At 38.4% G+C, this 19,833-nt stretch overlaps 1 protein-coding gene across 12 annotated transcripts in view; it reads right to left on the reverse strand.

Moving 5' to 3' along the window:
• Nucleotides 1-19,833, reverse strand: part of NEK5 (NIMA related kinase 5) — a 105,146-nt gene that overhangs the window by 11,787 nt on the left and 73,526 nt on the right. For 6 of the 12 annotated variants that reach the window (XM_063619218.1, XM_055244813.2, XM_063619214.1 and 3 more), the window contains 2 exons: nt 17,543-17,660; nt 7-3,583 (listed from right to left, as the gene is read on the reverse strand). In XM_063619218.1, coding sequence (XP_063475288.1) covers nt 3,319-3,583; nt 17,543-17,660 — 383 coding nt within the window. In that variant the 3' untranslated portion in view covers nt 7-3,318. Of the gene's footprint in view, nt 1-6; nt 3,584-17,542; nt 17,661-19,833 lie in introns of those variants that run through there. The other 6 variants (XM_063619215.1, XM_063619211.1, XM_063619216.1 and 3 more) reach the window with 3 other exon arrangements.

Below are 19,833 nucleotides of genomic sequence, written 5' to 3' on the forward strand. Positions count from 1 at the left end.
AGGCTGTCAGGTTTAATAAACTTTTTAATGAATATTTCAGACATAACAAAAAACTGCAGAGCTTCGTACACCTGATTTAAATAATTCTTGAGGGATTTTATAAGGTCATCTTATAGACAAAATTATGAGAGACCACTGTGATTATCAATGCTTTCAGAATATTTGTGTTTATGTAAATATACCCCAGAGTCCAGAACTCTTGATATATTCATATATATTCACAATGAGAGGATGTCTGTGCCAAATCTGTCAATCAGTACAATAGAAAAGTTAATTATATAACTACAACACATAACACAAATTTTTAGAAGCAAATTATGTCCTGTAATTTACCCCCCCTCCCCGCTGCTCCTCTAATAACTCATTTTCCTCTTTTCCCACTCTAAATGTAAGGCAACCCTTGGCTTTGGAGAAGCATCTGTTCCAATATTCTGGTGCTATGTGCTCACTTGTACTATACGCAAATGTTACTAGACACAGAGGAGGTCAAAGTGTTGATACACTTACTGCTACCATTTATAGAATGATCAATTTGATAGCTATCATACATGGCTAGCAAGAGGCTGATTTTTCTAATAAAAATTTTTTTTTAATGCATACAGGTCTGATGAACAGTTTTAATTTAACAGATGAGGCCAAGGCTAAAGCCAGAGTAAAGTAATCAGAGCCATGCCTCAGGAACATGATTTAGCTAATAGTGTGTGTAAAATGGGTAAGGTCCAGAATTAGGGACTAAAACCAGCTGAAAATGTTGCAGATATGTATACTTATCACAGTGAATACTTCTAATTTACAGCAAAGAATTCAAAATTGTTGAGTAAAGCTTGGTGACTATTACCTAAAATAGACTAGACTTTAGCCAAGCATCTTGTCATGGGAACAAACCCGATAACCTGACATGCTTTTTTTTTTTTTTTTTGAGAAAGGGTCTTACTCTGTCACTCAAGGTGGAGTGCAGTGATGTGATCACGGATTATGGCTCACTGTAGCCTCAACCTCCCAGGCTGAAACTAAAGTGATTCTCCCACCTCAGCCTCCTGAATAGCTGGGACCAGAGGTGCACACCAACACACCAGCTAATTCTTTTTTTTTTTTTTTTTTTTTCTGAGGGGTGGGTAGAGATGGGTGTTTCCCTATGTTGCCCAGGCTGGTCTCAAACTCCTGGGCTCAAGCAATCCTCCTGCCTCAGCCTCAAAAAGTGTTGGGATTACAGGCATGAGCCACCACACCTGGCGTGTTCATTTACCATCCTTAAACATTCTTTTTTTCTTTTTTTTTTTTTTTTTTGCCCTTAATTGACTTGATCTTTGGATGTTTCAGGTTTTTAGGGATCATGTTTCATTTCCCTTGCTTTCAAATACAGTTCAGAATAAGGATTACATGAAGTCACTAGCAGTTTTACTATGATGTCTGAACTAGTCCTGAAAGTAAATAAACATATGCACATCCTGAGCACTAAAAGAGTTGCAGAATTAATGATACGCCAATCTCTCAGGCCATGTGTCAGTTGGAAACTAACAATGGTGAGAATATTTTAAATATTTACAGCCTCATGATGTGAACAAACAGCATTCTCCCCAAAAGAGTAGACTGTAACTCTACACCAAGTTGAAAGAACAGTCTGCCAAACATCAGGAAATAGTCACAAAAGCTGGACGTACCTCAGGTGACTCCTAACACTTGCATTCTCGACATTTAATGAAAATTATATGAAATGTAAATAGTAAACAGACCTTAGAAATAATCTGACCCACCTTACCTCTTTGTTTTCTCAGTTTAACAGTGTATCGGTGAGACATTTTACTTTTATTATAGAGCAGATATTTCAGGCAGAATTCTACCACCCTGAAATGTAACCATCCTCTCCTTCCTAAGCCCAGACATACTCCTTAGTATTTAAATAAACATCTGTTAAGCTCCAGGCCATGTTCAACGTTGGAATTGTTATGATCAATTAAAAAAAGTTTTCCTACACCAAACAGCTTACACTCTTAATGAGGAAATGTTTTAGCATTTATTAATTCAGGAAACATTTCTGGTACTGTGCTAATAACTGTATATGAGAAGATCATTGTAAGATATAAAGACCAGATATAGTCCCTGCCCTCAGCCTATACACTTGAAACTATTAGACAAAATGGTCATGGTCATTTAGTGCATAATTAACCACCATGCCTTGTTCTTCTTGCTCAATTGCCTTATTCCTGTGTCAACATCAGCTTCAAAAAAGTGTATTCAATACAACAAGAGACTTCAAAATCAGTTTTGTAAAATGGCAGATTGATTATGTTAAATGAATGAACCTGTATATTGTATTTGTTTTCTATTGCTGTCCTAACAAATTATCACAAACTTAGTTAACACAAATTTATTATCTTAACAGTTCTGCAGGTCAGAAGTATGAAATTGAACTCACTAGGCTAAAATTAAGTTGTTGGCAGGGCTGTGTTCCTTCTGGAGGCTCTAGGGAAGAATCCATTTCTTTGCCTTTTCCAGATTCCAGAGGCTGTCTGAATTCCTAGTTTGTGGCTTGTCCAACATCTTCAAAGCCAGCAACATCAAGCTGAGTCCTTTTCATGCTGCGATCTCTCTGGTTTTCTCTTTTGTCTTCCTCTTCCACTTGTAAGGACCCTTGTGATTACACTGCACCCACGTGGATAAACCAAGATAACCTCCCTATTTTAAGGTCAGCTGATAAGCAAACAATTTCACCTGCAACCTTAATTCTCCTTTGCCATATTCACAAACTGGGGATTAGGATGGGACATGTTTTGGAGGGGGCGTTGAGCCACATTACTCTGCCTACCACATATATTAGCTGAAAGTTTTTTTTTGTTTTTTTTGTTTTTTCTTTGAGACAACAGTTTCGCTCTTGTTGCCCAGGCTGGAGTGCAATGGCACAATCTCGGCTCACTTGCAACTTCCATCTCCTGGGTTCAGGTGATTCTCCTGCCTCAGCCTCCCAAGTAACTGGGATTACAGGCATGCACCACCATGCCCAGCTAATTTTGTATTTTTAGTAGAGATGGGGTTTCACCATGTTGGTTAGGCTGGTCTCAAACTCCTGACCTCATGATCTGCCTGCCTTGGCCTCCCAAAGTGATCAGACTGCCCTGCCTAAGATTTCTTAATAGAAACTTTAAAGTAAAAATATTAATGTCTATATGCAAAAGTTAGTTCTACTTCCTAAATTGAAAGAAAAATTAATAAATCCTTGAGATTACTAGAAAACCCTTACAGTAAATGAGCATTTATGACTTGTACCCAAATAAATACTATAGGTAATAGACACTTGTTACTTAAGTACAATAATCACACTTACATATTTTGACTGATTGTTGATGTTCCTTGGTCTTCATCAGTAATACAAATGTGGTCATTAGATGTAGTAGAAATATTCTCCAAGCCTTCACTTAATTCTTCAGATTTCTGCATACTTATCCCCTCTCTTTCTCTTGACTTTCTAGAGTCCTTACAGGCACTGGAGGCCTCTTCTGTTTTTTCTTCCCCTTTGAAAGTAGCGAGTTTTTCTAAGGATTGTACTACGTCATCTCTCAACTCATCTTCAGATTCTTCAAAATTTCTGAAATAAGCAGTAAAAATCAGCATTATGATATGAAAGTACTGAAGAATCCATGTAAAAACTCGTTTCCCTTTTCTCCATCCCCAGTTGAGCAATATAAAACTTGCATTTTCACCCAGGTTTTTCTAAGCATGATAAACAGCTGATGTTGGGAGAATCAGTCTTCTGTTGAGTTCTACATTGTGTTAAACACCCTTTATTATATTTATTAATGTCCATCATCTAATGTTTAAGAGGAGAGGAAGAGAGAATTAAAAAAAAAGAAAAAAAAATTGCCGTACATCGAGCCCTTACTATATGCCCATCAATATCCTAGGGTACTTATACCATATTTCACTTAATACTAACAACATTTTGAGGTAGACATTATCATCAAATTATAAATAAAGAAGCTAAGGCTCAGATAAAAAGTGTGTTGAAGGTCTCACAGCTTAACTAATTCATAGAAGCAGGAATTAAAATTGTGTCTAAGATTGCAACATTGGTTTTTTTAGAAAGGAAAGGGAATAGATCAATAAGACAATCTGCACCAACCTAAATTAAACCTAAAAGTAACTGCACCAACCTAATATTTAAGTAGCAAGTGTGAGGTCAGGAGTTTGAGACCAGCCTGGCCAACATGGCAAAACCCCCTCTCTACTAAAAATACAAAAAATTAGGCATGGTGGCACACACTTGTAGTTCCAGCTACTCAGGAGGCTGAGGCAGGAGAATCACTTGAATGCAGGAGGCGGAGGTTGCAGTGAGCCGAGATCGCACCACTGCACTCCAGCCTGGGAGACAGAGCGATACTCCATCTCAAAACAAAACAGAACAAAAAAAGTGGCAAGTGGAGGAGACTGAGAAAGAGCTGGTAAGGGCCAAGAAGATGTGTATCGTGGAAGCCAAAGGAGTAGCCAAATAGGATGAGGACTGAGAAATGATTACCCAACTTGCCAATTTCAAGGTAATAGATGACTATTGAAAGAATATTTCAGATGAGTGCCGTGCAGCAGGAGCCAATGTACAGTGGGTCCAGAAAGCAATGAAGATTAACAAAGTGGTGACAGGTGGGGACTACAGGCGAGCGCCACTATGCCCAGGTTTTTTATTTTTAGCAGATAGGAGGTCTCACTGTGTTACCCAGGCTGGTCATAAACTACTGTGTTCAAACAATCCTCTCACCTCAGCCTCCCAAAGTGCTGGGAGAGCTACTCAGGAGGCTGATGCAGGAGGATTGCTTGAGCCCAGGAGTTTACAGTTGTAATGAGCTATGATCATGCCACTGCACTCCAGCCTAGGCATCAGAGCAAGAGGCTCATCTGGGGAAAAAAAAAAAAAAAAAAAAGGTGGTGACAATGAATTTAAACTCCTCTTTCAGCGAGCCTAGCTCTGAAAGGAATGGTGTTATTTAGAGAACATGGGGACAATGGTTTTTGGTTATTGTTGTTTTTAATGGGAGAGAGTTGGGCATGTTTATATGCTGAGGGAAAGGAGGTAGTAGATACTCAAAACAGGAGACAGGTGGAAGTATATATAGAAGTAAATATAAGACACTCTGGAGGGATAAATGTTGGATTTTTTCACTAAAGCACTGGTGAAGATGAATTTACAACCGAACATTTAAAAACAGAATCCACTATGAGAGATTGCAAATAGAACAAATGCTGATTAGATCCTAAAGAATTTCAGATAATATAATTATCTTAGGAAGACTATAATACTGTATATTTAAAATTATTTAATTAAATTAAATTCAGGAATCCAAACATAAGAAAAATATAGTTCCTCAGTAAAGAGCAGGAAGATTCTCTTAGCCTGTTTGGGCTACTCTAACACAATACCTTAGACGAGTTAACAAAAATATCAGAAATATACTTCTTCTAGTTCTAGAGGCTAGGAAGTCCAAGATCAAGGTGCCAGTAGAGGCCAGGTGCAGTGGCTTATGCCTGTAATCCCAGCACTTTGGGAGGCCGAGGTGGGCGGATCATCTGAGGTCAGGAGTTCGAAACCAGCCTGGCCAACATGGTGAAACCCCGTCTCTACTAAAAAATACAAAAATTAGCTGGGCATGGTGGCAGGTGCCTTAATCCCAGCTACTTGGGAGGCAGAGGCAGGAGAATCGTTTGAACCTGGGAGGCGGAGGTTGCAGTGAGCCAAGGTCGAGCCATTCACTCAAGCCTGGGGGACAAAAGCGAGACTTCTCTCAAAAAAGAAAAAGTGCCAGTAGATTTGGCGTCTGGTAAGGGCTAGCTTTTGGCTCCATACACAGCACCTGCTAGCTGTGTCCTCACTTGGTGGAAGGAGCAAACAAGCTTCCCTGGGCCTCTTTTATAAGGGCACTGATCCCACTCATGAGGGCTGTGCTCTCATGACCTAATCACCTCCTAAAGGCTCCACCCCTTAATACTATCACATTGAGGATTAGGTTTCAACACATGAATTGGGAACAGGGGCACAAACATTCAGACCATAGCAAAAATTTTCATAATTCACTAGAACTTCTGGAAGTTGAAAAACATCTATGAATAGAAATTAAAATTCAACTGATGGTTTAAAAAACAGAATAGGTACAGGTAATAAAGGAGTTAGTAACTGGAAGATAGGTCTAAGTAAAAACATGATAGAAATATACTTTTCAGTGACCTGGCTCTGGAAGAGCCAGGTCACTGAAAAGAGGCTGGGTTTTAGAGCACCTGCAGAGCATGGGCTTTCAGCAGGAAGAGGGACAGTTTTTCCTAAGAAAAAGAAGATAGGGGGAGAAAAGGAGAGAAGGACTCATGGATATAGAGAAGTTATGGAGCTAGCAAACTGATTCTGCAGAACGCGTACTATCTCTGTGAAGGAGGGAGGAGGCACAGTCACACGATGAGCGCGTGGTGGATGGGAGTGAGCCGAGGGATGAGGGTTTGGAATCACTGATACACTGGGAAGGAAGCCGACCAGGCTTAGGATTGCCAGTCATCATGGAGGACCCCACTAAAACTGGAGACCATAAATTTGGGTGGACCAGTAAGTGCAACTCCCACTTACTGTTACCATTCCTGAGATATGTGCTTTACACAGATCTTTCCTTTGTCTTTGTTCCTCTACTAAACTATGCTGTGTCTAGATATAAATTTATTTTCATTGTTGCTGCTTGATAATTGTTTTATTTCCCAGATATGATGATTCCTGGCTTCGAATAATTATAGAAAGTTCACAGCTGGAATTGATTTGCATATTGTTTTTTCATATTCTTTTCTTCTGGAACTGCTTTTCATATACATTTGACTTCATGCCTCTTAACTTCTCTGTCACATTTTCCATCATGTTTTTACTTAGACCTATCTTCCAGTTACTAACTCCTTTATTACTTGTACCTATTCTGTTTTTTAAACCATCAGTTGAATTTTAATTTCTATTCATAGATGTTTTTCAACTTCCAGAAGTTCTAGTGAATTATGAAAATTTTTGCTATGGTCTGAATGTTTGTGCCCCTGTTCCCAATTCATGTGTTGAAACCTAATCCTCAATGTGATAGTATTAAGGGGTGGAGCCTTTAGGAGGTGATTAGGTCATGAGAGCACAGCCCTCATGAGTGGGATCAGTGCCCTTATAAAAGAGGCCCAGGGAAGCTTGTTTGCTCCTTCCACCAAGTGAGGACACAGCTAGCAGGTGCTGTGTATGGAGCCAAAAGCTAGCCCTTACCAGACGCCAAATCTACTGGCACTTTTTCTTTTTTGAGAGAAGTCTCGCTTTTGTCCCCCAGGCTTGAGTGAATGGCTCGACCTTGGCTCACTGCAACCTCCGCCTCCCAGGTTCAAACGATTCTCCTGCCTCTGCCTCCCAAGTAGCTGGGATTAAGGCACCTGCCACCATGCCCAGCTAATTTTTGTATTTTTTAGTAGAGACGGGGTTTCACCATGTTGGCCAGGCTGGTTTCGAACTCCTGACCTCAGATGATCCGCCCACCTCGGCCTCCCAAAGTGCTGGGATTACAGGCATAAGCCACTGCACCTGGCCTCTACTGGCACCTTGATCTTGGACTTCCTAGCCTCTAGAACTAGAAGAAGTATATTTCTGATATTTTTGTTAACTCGTCTAAGGTATTGTGTTAGAGTAGCCCAAACAGGCTAAGAGAATCTTCCTGCTCTTTACTGAGGAACTATATTTTTCTTATGTTTGGATTCCTGAATTTAATTTAATTAAATAATTTTAAATATACAGTATTATAGTCTTCCTAAGATAATTATATTATCTGAAATTCTTTAGGATCTAATCAGCATTTGTTCTATTTGCAATCTCTCATAGTGGATTCTGTTTTTAAATGTTCAGTTGTAAATTCATCTTCACCAGTGCTTTAGTGAAAAAATCCAACATTTATCCCTCCAGAGTGTCTTATATTTACTTCTAAAAATCCCAGGAGTATTACCACCCCTTAATGTTAATTTTAGTGTTAATTTCTCAACATAGATGTTTCCAGCCCATACAAGTATTGTAATTCAAGCTCCCAACACAAGTGAAGTCAAATCTATGGTTATAAATGTCTTAGGGAGAATTTTTCTTCCAGAGATTGGGCTAAAACAGACAAGCCACATTACTGTATTTTTTTTCTAGACCACACTTGCTCTTCAAGGGTCCTGGCTAGCAAGAATGGAGGGGGACCTAAGGAAGAAGACCCTATTAGATATTTAGGAGGTACACAGGAAGAGAAAGGAAAGGAAGAAAAAGCAATTTTAAACCCTCCAAAACAAAATGAGCCCTCAAACTAAAATTCTAACACCTGAATAAATCTAATGGTAAGACAGATGGCATAAAATTAATAAAAGAAAAAAATTGGACGATGAACTAACTCCAGATGAAATTATTTTTTATGGAGGATTTTGATAAGTCTCCTAAAGTAAGTATGCCCAAAAAGATAAACTAAAGCAAAGCATTTAAATTTTTTAATTATGAGAAATCATTATGCATTAATGAAACAAGACCATATAAATATAAGAAAAAATAATTATCTTGGGCATGAAATATATAATCATTTAAATTAAAAACTCAATAGATGGTACCCAGATAGGCTTAGAAAACAGTATTCAAGGATTCATCCATGCCTGTAATCCCAGCACTTTGGGGGGCTGAGGCAGGTGAATTGCCTGAGGTCAGGAGTTCGAAACCAGCCTGGCCAACATGGTGAAACCCCGTCTCTGCTAAAAATACAAAAATTAGCTGGGCGTGGTGGCACAAGCCTGTAATCCCAGCTACTCGGGAGGCTGAGGCAGTAGAATTGCTTGAACCCGGGAGGCAGAGGTTGCAGTGAGCTGAGATCACACCACTGCACTCCAGCCTGGGTGACAAGAGCAAAACTCTGTCTCAAAAAAAAAAAAAAAAAAAAATTCACCTGGAAAGGAACAAAGAAGTGAATAAAAAATATGAAAGTACAATTAGGTACTACTGGAGATAATTGAGAAGATAAAAAATATATCTAATATCTAATTGGAGAATCGAAATGGAGGCAATAAGAAAAGCAAATATTAAAATTTTCTAGAACTAAAGAAAGTCATGTGTTCTCAAAAGAAAGTGAAGCAAGCAGGATAAAAGACATTTTTAGACCTAGACATACCATGGTGAAACATAAGAATGTAAAGAATTAAAAAAATTATAAAAGTATCAGGGAGAAAGTTAGCATCCCTATAAAGGAAAAACAATGAGATGATAGTTGATTTGTCATCAACAATAATAGAAGCCAGGAGAAAAAATAGTTGTCAACCTAAAATTATATGCCCAGCAAAATTACTGCTAAACACTGAAGTCAAAACAAAAACAATCTTTGATATAAAAAGAATAAGAAAGTTTACTACTCACTGACATATCGTAAATAATTAAGAATATACATCAACAAGAAAAAAACAAATCAGAGGGAAAGCATGGGATAGGAAAAAAATGGCAAGTTCAGAAAAATGATAAACTAAATTGGCAAAGTGAGTTACATTTGAGAATATGTATATATTAATACATATAATAAGATATATAATATTTTTGTTTGAAAAAAGGTAAAATTGGATGAAATGATTTTATGTCTGAGACTTAAAGTATTCCACACTTACAAAAAAAAAGTGTGGGGGACATGAAGACAGAAAAGAAACAGTGTTGATAATTGTTAAAGCTAGATGATGGATACATGAGGGTTCATTATGCTGTTCTCTACTTGCACTATAAATGTTTGAAACTTTTAATAATAAAAAAGCTTTTTAAGTAAAATTATACTTCTATATAAAAATACCAGAATGAAAGGATTTTGTGGTGATTTAAATTGTGCTTTTCATATTTGGGAGGAAGGAAGGAATACTGAGCAACTTTTGAATTTGTTAGATCAATTTGTAGGTAGTGCATAAAAGCTAACCATTAAAAGATTAGAAATATAATCTGTATCTTCAAAATTATTATAAAGGGGAAAAAGTAATATAGAAAAGTTTGTCAACCAACAAAAAGGCTAGGAAAGAAGGGTAAAAAAGAAATAAGAAAAGATAATAAATAGAAAACCAAAATGGTATGGTAGAGTGAAATCCAAATTTGTCAACAATTATAATAAATTTTACTAAATTAACATTAAAAGACATTTTCACATGACAAGGAGCACATAAACCGACTACATGCACTTTACAAGAAATACAGCATAACAAAATCACAAAGAAATGATGAAAATAAAAGAATAGAAAAATACGTACTATAAAAGTACTTAAAAAAATAAAGAAGTTGGAATAGTAATATCTGTATCAGACCAAATAGAACTTAATGCAAACAGCATTAATAGGAAAAAAAGTGACAATGTAAAAAAGGGACGGTTTACCAAATTGATATAACAATCATAAATTAGAAGACAGCTTCTACATATTTAAAGTATATTGAAAAGGAGAGCAAATGATGAGAAATCATCAAAATCACACAGTTTAAGATTTCAGTGTATCTCTATTAGGAGGTGAATTTTTGTTTTAAAAAGGCTACAGAACATGTTAACAAAAAATGTTTAAGCTTGATATAATAATTACATAGAACATACGTATTCCCCAAATAGTAAGACTATGCATTTGTAACAGGCATAAAATTGACCCTGTGCTCAATAGTAAAAGAAGTCCAATAAACCTTTAAAATCACTAAAATTCAGATGATAGTGCCTGTCCGAAGTGCAAATAAATTAGAAATCCAGATTTTTTTTTTAAAGTGATTAAGGCTGGGTACAGTGGATCATGCCTGTAATGCCAGCACTTTGGGAGGCTGAGGTGGGTGAATCACAAGGTCAGGAGTTCAAGACCAGCCTGGCCAAGATGGTGAAACCCTGTCTCCACTAAAAATGCAAAAACTAGCCAGGCATGGTGGCAGGTGCCTGTAATCCCAGCTACTCAGGAGGCTGAGGCAGAGAATTGGCTTGAACCCTGGAGGCAGAGGTTGCAGTGAGCCGAGATCACACCACTGCACTCCAGCCTGGGTGACAGAGCAAGACTCCGTCTCAAGAAAAAAAAAAAAAAAGAAAAAGAAAAGAAAAAAGTGATTAAAAAAATACATTAGTCAGAAATTTCCAACTTGAATCATACCATTAAGAAAATGAACACAAATACCCAGACGGTGAGAAAATGTTAGCAAAGCAGATATCTGACAAAGAACCAGTAGCAAAGATATATAAATAATTTTAAAATTATAAAGACACCACTTCACACCTAGTAGATGGGTTAAAAATGTTAAAACTGCCCATACCAAGTGTTGGTAAGGATGTTGAACAACTGGAACTCTTACACACTGTTCACAGGAATGTGAAATAGAATAACCACTTTGGAAAACGGTAAGTTAAACATTTACCAACTGTGATGGTTTATACAGAGTGTCAACTTGATTGGATTGAAGGATTCAAAGTATTGATCCTGGGTGTGTCTGTGAGGGTGTTGCCAAAGGAGATTAACATTTGAGTCAGTGGGCTGGGAAAGGCAGACTCACCCTTAATCTGAGTGGGCACAATCTATTCAGCTGCCAGCACGGCTAGAATATAAGCAGGCAGAAAACTGTGAAAAGAGAGACTGGCCTAGCTTCCCAGCCTGCAGCTTTCTCCCATGCTGGATGCTTCCTGCCCTCGAACATCGGACTCCAAGTTCTTCGGTTTTGAAGTTGGACTGGCTCTCCTTTCTCCTCAGCCTGAAGATGGCCTATTGTGGGACCCTGTGATTGTGTGAGTTATACTTAATAAACTCCCCTTTATATTCCATTACTTCTGTCCCTCTAGAGAACCCTAATACACCAACCATACAACTCCGCAATTCCACTCCTAGGTATTTGCCCACAAGAAATGATAACTTAGGTTCATATACAGAATATACACAAATATTCATAGCCAAAATCTGGAAACAACGTAAATGTCCACCAACAGGTGAATCTACAAACAAATTGTGGTATATCTACACAATGGGATACTACTTAGCAATAAAAAGGAAATGAACTATCAATATATACAACAACATGAATAAGTCTCAAAATTATTCTCAAACAGGCTTTCTAGGCAATTTAAGGGTGTTGTTTCTCTGTAGTCTAAGCCAAAGCCCAAGATAGAGAAGGGCCTATATCAAAAAGATTTGTGGGTCTGGCTGTTATCTAACGAAGTGACTCCCAATAAGAGTTGCAGAGACCTCTAAGATTTTTGAAAGAAATATATATACAGAAGCATAACCAGGTTGGACTGAAAAGGACACAGTATGAAACGAAAAGAGGCCTTTGGATTCCAAAATTCTGCTGCCAAGGAGGCTAAGAAAACTCCTTCTTTTCCTCCTTCCTTTGCTAGACAAGGTGATTCTAATGTCCATATGGAAAAATAAGCAAAAGAAGCCTGAAAATTCTGAAGAAGAGTATTTAGCGGACCTAGCCCCCAAAATAATAAACTATATTATAAACAATGTGTTTATAAATCAATAATTAGACTAGAATGAATAGGAATTGAATGCAAATATGTATAAAAACATACCATAACAGTAGCATTTCAAATTAGAATAAAAAAATCTTTTTTTTTTTTTTTTGAGACGGAGTCTCTCTGTCGCCCAGGCTGGAGTACAGTGGTGTGATCTCGGCTCACTGCAAGCTCTGCCTCCCCGGTTCACGCCATACTCCTGCCTCAGCCTGCCGAGTAGCTGGGACGACAGGCGTCCGCCACCACGCCCGGCTAATTTTTTGTATTTTTAGTAGAGATGGGGTTTCACCGTGTTAGCCAGGATGGTCTCAATCTCCTGACCTTGTGATCCGCCCTCCTCGGCCTCCCAAAGTGCTGGGATTACAGACGTGAGCCACCGCGTCCGGCCAAAATCAAAAACCTTTTTAAGTAAATGGTGCTGGAATAAGTGAGGAGTTATTTGGGGAAAAAAAAAAGTTGGGGGCCGGGCACGGTGGCTCATGCCTGTAATCCCAGCACTTTGGGAGGCGAGGCGAGTGGATCACGAGGTCAGGAGATCGAGACCATCCTGGCTAACACCGTGAAACCCCGTCTCTACTAAAAATACAAAAAATTAGCCGGGCATGGTGGCGGGCGCCTGTCATCCCAGCTACTCGGGAGGCTGAGGCAGGAGAATGGCGTGAACCTGGGAGGTGGAGCTTGCAGTGAGCCGAGATTGCACCACTGCACTCCAGCCTGGGCGACAGAGCAAGACTCTGTCTCAAAAAAAAAAAAAAGTTGGGACCTGCACAGTGGCTCACGCCTGTAATCCCAGCACTTCAGGAGGCTAAGGCGGGTGGATCACGAGGTCAGGGGTTTGAGACCAGCCTGAACAACGTGGTGAAATCCCATCTCCATTAAAAATACAAAACTTAGCCAGCCATGGTTGCGTGTGCCTGTAATCCCAGCTACTCAGGAGGCTGAGACAGGAGAATCGCTTGAACTCAGAAGGTGGAGGTTGCAGTGAGCTGAGATCATGCCACTACACTCCAGTCTGGGCGACAGAGTGAGACTCCATCTCAAAAAAAAAAAAAAAAAGTTGGATCCACACTTTGTAGTGTAATATGAATAAAGTTAAAGATGAATAAAATATTTTACTATAGAGAAAATTAAATAATAAATATATTTTTAAAATCCTGGGATTGACAAGGCACAGTGGCTCATGCCTGTAATCCTAACCCCTTGGGGGGCCAAGGCATGAAAATCACTTGAGTCTAGGAGTTCAAGACCAGCCTGGGCAACACAGCAAGACCCTGTCTCTAAAAAAAAAAAAAAAAAAAAAAAATGAGCTGGGCATGGTGGTGCATGCCTATACTCCCAGCCACTCCGGAGGCTGAGAGGCAGGAGGATCACTTGAGCCCAGGAATTCAAGGTTACAGTGAGCCATGATCGGGCCACTGCATTCCAGCCTGGGGAACAAAGCAAGATCCTGTATATTTAAAAAAAAAAAAAAAAGAAGAAGAAGAAGAAAGAGTTTAAGACCAGTCTGGGCAATATGGTGAAACCTCATCTCTACAAAAAATAAAAAATAAAATAATTAGTCAGGCACGTGCCTTTAGTCCCAGCTACTCAGCAGGCTGAAGTGGGAAGTTAGATTGAGCCCAGGAGGTCGAGGCGCAGTGAGGTGCGATCACGCCACTGCACTCCAACCTGGGTGATAGACGGACACCCTGTCTCAAAAAAAAAAAAAAAAAAAAATCATAGAATCTTTATTTTATAAAATAATTGATAAATCTAACTAATCTAACTAAACAAAAATAACATGGCACAAGTCACCATAAACAAAATAAAAGGCAAAAACCAAGGAAAATATTTTTGAATCATGTTACAGATAAAAGACTAATTTCCCTGAAGTGCAGAAAGTTCCCAAATCAATACAATGTTAATACCTAAATTTTAAAAATGGCCCATGAACGAATTTTCCTGAAAGAGGAAATAAAGATGGCTCTTTAGCATATGGAAAGATAACCTCACTCATAAAAGAAATGCTAATTAAAACTATCATGAACTGACTTTTTTTTAACCTATCAATTATGCAATAATCCAAAAATCTGACAACACACTGAGCAAGAGAATGGGGAAATAGGCACTTCTAGACACTGATGTTAATAGATGTAACCTCTGTGAAGGACAATTTTATGATATCCAATTTACAAGTGTACATGCTCTTTGACCCAATACTTTTTGTTCTGGAAATTTAAACTATACACATACTAGTTTTTGAAACAATAATATGTATTCAACATAATACTGTTAAATGAAAAAAAAAGCAAATTACAGGACAGTGCACTATGGAACCATTTATATAAAAAGACACATTTACACAAGAAATATATTTTTGCTTATATTTGTATGGAATTCCTCTGGAGAAGTATACACAAGAAGCAGATTAGATTGGTTGACTGTAGGGAGGAGGACTGTGTAGCTGATGTAAAGAGGTAGGTAGTAGGAAGACTGAAAAGGGTCTACTTAAAAAATTGGGGACGTATTTTCAAAGTAAATTATGGGCCAAGTGCAGTGGCTCATGCTGTAATCCCAGCATTTGGCTCACAGTTTACTTTATGGGAGGCCCAGGTGGGAGGATCACTTGAGGCCAGGAGTTCAAGATGAGCCTGGGCAACATAGCAAGACCCCATCTCTACAAAAAACAAAAAAATTAGCCGGCCATGGTGGCATGCTACACCTGTAGTCTCAGCTATTCTGGAGCCTGAGGCAAGAGGATCACTTGAGCCCAGGAGTTCAAGGCTGCAGTGAATATGATCATGCTGCCACACTCCAGCCTGGGCAACAGAGAAAGACCCTGTCTCAAAACAAATGTTAAGTAAATTATAATAAAATTTTAAAAATTCAAAGGACTCCACAATTTAGAACTAATAAGAGAGTTTAGTAAAGTTACAGGATACATCAGTGGTGTTCTATACATTAGCAGTAGCGAATTTGAAAACACAAGAGGAAAAGAGGGAGAGATTTGTTAAAGGACAGAAAATTACAGCTAGATAAGAGGAATAAATTCTAGTGTTCTATACCACTGTAGGATGACTATAGTTAATAGTAATATGGTATATAGTTTTAAATCACTAGGAGGAGGATATTAAATGCTGCCAACACACAGAAACAATAAATGTTTGAGATGATGGATATGCTAATTACCCTGAACTGACTGCTATACTTCATATGTATTGAAACATCACTGTGTACCCTATGAATATGTAAAATCAAAATTTTTCAATTAAAAAATAAAATTAGGCAGGCACAGTGGCTCACGCCTACAATCCTAGCATTCTGGGAGGCTGAGACGGGAGGATCACTTGAGCCCAGGAGTTTGAGACCAGCCTGGGCAACACTGTGAGACCCCATCTCTATAAAAAAATAAAATTAAAATACAAAAAAATCCCATTTAAAATACCAACAACAACAAAATTAAGTGGTACCTATGCCATAAACAAAATTATAAAAATACTTAAAAATACAAAGAAAAGAGAGACATAGAGAGCTATACTATATTTATGGATGTTAAGATTCATAATCACATCAATGCATGAATGGATAAAGAAAATGTGGTATATATACAGGATGGAATACTATTCAGCCTTTAAAAAGAAGGAAATTCTGGCATTTGTGACAACATGAATGAACCTAGAGGGCATTCTGCCAAGTGAAATAAGCCAGACACAGAAAGACAAATGCTGTATGAGCTCACTAACATGTGGAATTGAAAACAATCAAACTCATAGAAGCAGAGAGGAGAATGGTGGTTTCTAGGGGCTGGGGGTGGGAGAAGGTGGAAGGGAAAGCCAGGAGATGTTGGTCAAAGAGTAGAAAATTTCACTTAGATAGGTGGAATAATTTCAGAAGATCTATGGTACAGCATGGTGACTACAGTTAATAACAATTTATTGTATACTTGAAAATTGCTGAGAATAGATTTTAAGTGCTCTCACCATAAATAAATGATAAGCATGTGAGGTAATGCATATATTTATTAGCTTGATTTAGCTATTCCACAATGTGTACATATTTCAAAACATCATGTTGTATATCGTAAGTATATATTAATACTATTTGCCAATTAAAAATAATTTTTAGGCCAAGTGCAGTGGCTCACACCTGTAACCCCAGCACTTTGGGTGGCCAAGGTGGGACGACAACTTGAAGCTGCGAGTTCAAGACCAGCCTGCACAACATAACAAGACTTCAGGTCTACAAAAAATAAAAAAGATTAGCTGGGCATAGTGGCATGTGCCTGTGGTTCCAGCTACTTGGGAGGCTGAGGTGGGAGGATTGCTTGAGCCCAGGAATTCAAGGCTGCAGTGAGCTGTGATTGTGCCACCACACTCCAGCCTAGTCAACAGAGTGAGACTGTCTCAAATAATAATAATAACAATAATAATTTTAAAAGATTCATAATCCCAAATATGCCAATTCCCATAATTTAATCAATAAATAAAATGTCATTCCCGCCAAAATCCCAACAATGTTTCTCATACTTTGTAAGAGAATGCAAAGAGGTACAACGGGGGTGTCCAATCTTTTGGCTTCCCTGGCACACTGGAAGAATTGTCTTGGGCCACACATAAAATACACTAACACTAACGACAGCTGATGAGCTAAAAAAAAAAAAAAAAAAATTGCAAAAAATCCTCATAATGTTTTAAGAAAGTTTACAAACTTGTGTTGGGCCACATTCAAAGCTGTCCTGGGCTGTGGCTTGGACAAGCTTGATATACTGTGTACGATAAGGAACAGGCAACGATAGTTAATTTTGAAGAAAATGCTGTTAAGACTAGCACAACGTGTGAGGACTAGCCCCACCAGTTATCAGGAGGTACGACGGAAGCCATAGAAGTTAAGACAGAATATCACTGATGCAAATGTAGAAAATGATGCCATTGGAGAAGAATGAAGAGCCCAGAACCAAACCCGTGCATTGTAAAACTTGATCTTTGTAGCTAGGTCTCAGCTGGCTATTTTGAATGTCTCAACTGCAGCATTTTCACTTTGTACCAGTGCTTCACTTAGGTATTGGCAAATGATCTACTTACGTATCATCATCATCAGATCTTGGTTCTAGTTGTTCCTCATCTACTTCAATGCCAGAGACCATTTCTACCTTCCCTTCATCATCTTCTTTGGGTAGCCATTGTTTTAATGTTCCCATTGCTAAAGAAATGACAGAGAAAGATAAGAAAGCATCCCAGCCTATATACCCAATGAGGGGCAATTACCAAAAACCTGACAGTGAACATCAACATAATGGTAAACCTTTTAGCCATTTCCATCAAAACAGAGAATAAGAAAGGGATGATAACACAACCGGACAAGAAAAAGTGACAGGAATAAGGATCAGAGAGGAAGAGACAAAACACCTCCACTTTTGGGGTAGATGCTTTCATTGTATTAGAAAAACTAAGAAAATCTTTCTGTAAAAAAAAGATTTACCACAGTTGGACCACTCTTATTCTCCACTGTTTCTATAACCTGAGTCTCCCACTATGGTTAGGCTTCATCATGAATGCCTGTAGGGAAAACCCGAAGCACACACACACCTTCATCTTTTTTTTTTTGCAGGTTTTTTTTTTTACTTAAAATGTGCTTTTTTTTTCCTCTTGGGAAAAGGACTAGACTGAAGATAGCACAACACAATATTTCATTTCTTTTTTCCTTTTTTTTTGAGACAGAGTCTGGCTTTGTCACCCAGGCTGGAGTGCAATGGCGCGATCTCGGCTCACTGCAACCTCCGCCTCCCAGGTTCAAGCGATTCTCCTGCCTAAGCCTCCTGACTAGCTGGGATTACAGGCACATGCCACCACGCCTAGCTAATTTTGGTATTTTTAGTAGAGATGGGGTTTCACCACGTTGGTGAGGCTGATCAGTATTTCATTTCTTTATAGCAATGCAGCACCCCCTCAACTACTCTAAGATTCTACAATTATAAGATGTGCTTTTATTTCATATATCAATCACAAATAAAATGTTCCCAATGAAATGACATGTTTTCTTAGCCTTTAGAATTTATATTCCCTAAATATAAATCATTGATTTATATTTTATAGATTAGTATAAGAATGCTTTTAGACTCTTCTCAGTATACATTCTTAATCCTATATCACTCTTGCACATTCATAAGAAAAATATAAGTGAAATAAACTGGATACAATATAACTAAAATTCTTCATATCCAGTCTAACTCCTCCTATGAATTACTTTTTTTGGACATATCTAACTTTTTTGGATCCTGATTCAAACAAAAACACCATAATGAAACCATTCATGAGACAATCAGGGACTCCTGAATTACTTTTTGAGTCCCTGATGTCCATTTTAAATTTTAATTTAATTTTATTTTTTCTGTATCTGAACTGTTTTCACTCACAACACTTGTGACACTAAATATGTCCAGATTTTTCCCCCATATACAGGAGATAAAAAGCAATTATTTAGACTGATAGTAAGGGCAACAGAGTCCTCAGCAGAATTTCTCTTTTAACAAAAAGCAGCCCCCAAACCATTTCTTTTCTAACAAAGAGCAGCCTGAAAAATCGAGCTGCAGACATAGATAAGCAAGTTGGAAGCTTGCATGCGTGAATGCTGGCAGTTGTGCCAGTGGAAAAGGGCTACCTTAAAGCCAGATATGTTCAACATGGAGGCTCCATCTTCCCTTTTCTTTGTCACCACATGTACAGTGAAAAACCAAGCAACATGGCACCAGCCAGGTAAAGAACCCATTTGCATAATAAAAGATTAGGGTAGGGTGGCCGTCTTCTTCAAATGCTATGTAAATGGCACACCTGGTTCAACTAATCTTTCATGCCCTATGTAAATCAGACATCGCCCCCTCAAACTCATCTATAAAAACACATTTCACGGTGGAAGCAGCAACCCATGTTCTCCAGGGCTCCTCTCTCTAGCAGAGAGCTTTTCTCTTTCTTTCACCTAGTAAACATCTGCTTTTAACCTCACTCAGGGGTCTGTCTGCGTCCTAGTTTTCCATGGCCGTGAGACAATGAATTTCGGGTATTTATCCCAGACAACAATGCTGCTTCACTCACATCAACCAATTCTCTGACACCAACTGGGTGTCCTACAATTAAATTCAATTCCAGCACTAACTACACAGAACTCCAAGGGTTAAAGGTTAAAGAAGGGCTCGGTCTCAGAAGACTGTTCTCACTTCAGAGGCCAGTCTCAAGTAGCAAGTCTCCAAGTTACCCACACTTCTGTCTGCATTGGCTACATGATCGGGGATTTTCACAACTCCTCCTCAGGTTAACAGTCTACTAGGATGGTTCACAGAACCCTAGAAAATACTATCATTAGTTTATTATTAAAAATA

The sequence above is a fragment of the Symphalangus syndactylus genome, chromosome 15 (assembly GCF_028878055.3).
Source record: "Symphalangus syndactylus isolate Jambi chromosome 15, NHGRI_mSymSyn1-v2.1_pri, whole genome shotgun sequence".
Taxonomy (NCBI): Eukaryota; Metazoa; Chordata; class Mammalia; order Primates; family Hylobatidae; genus Symphalangus; species Symphalangus syndactylus.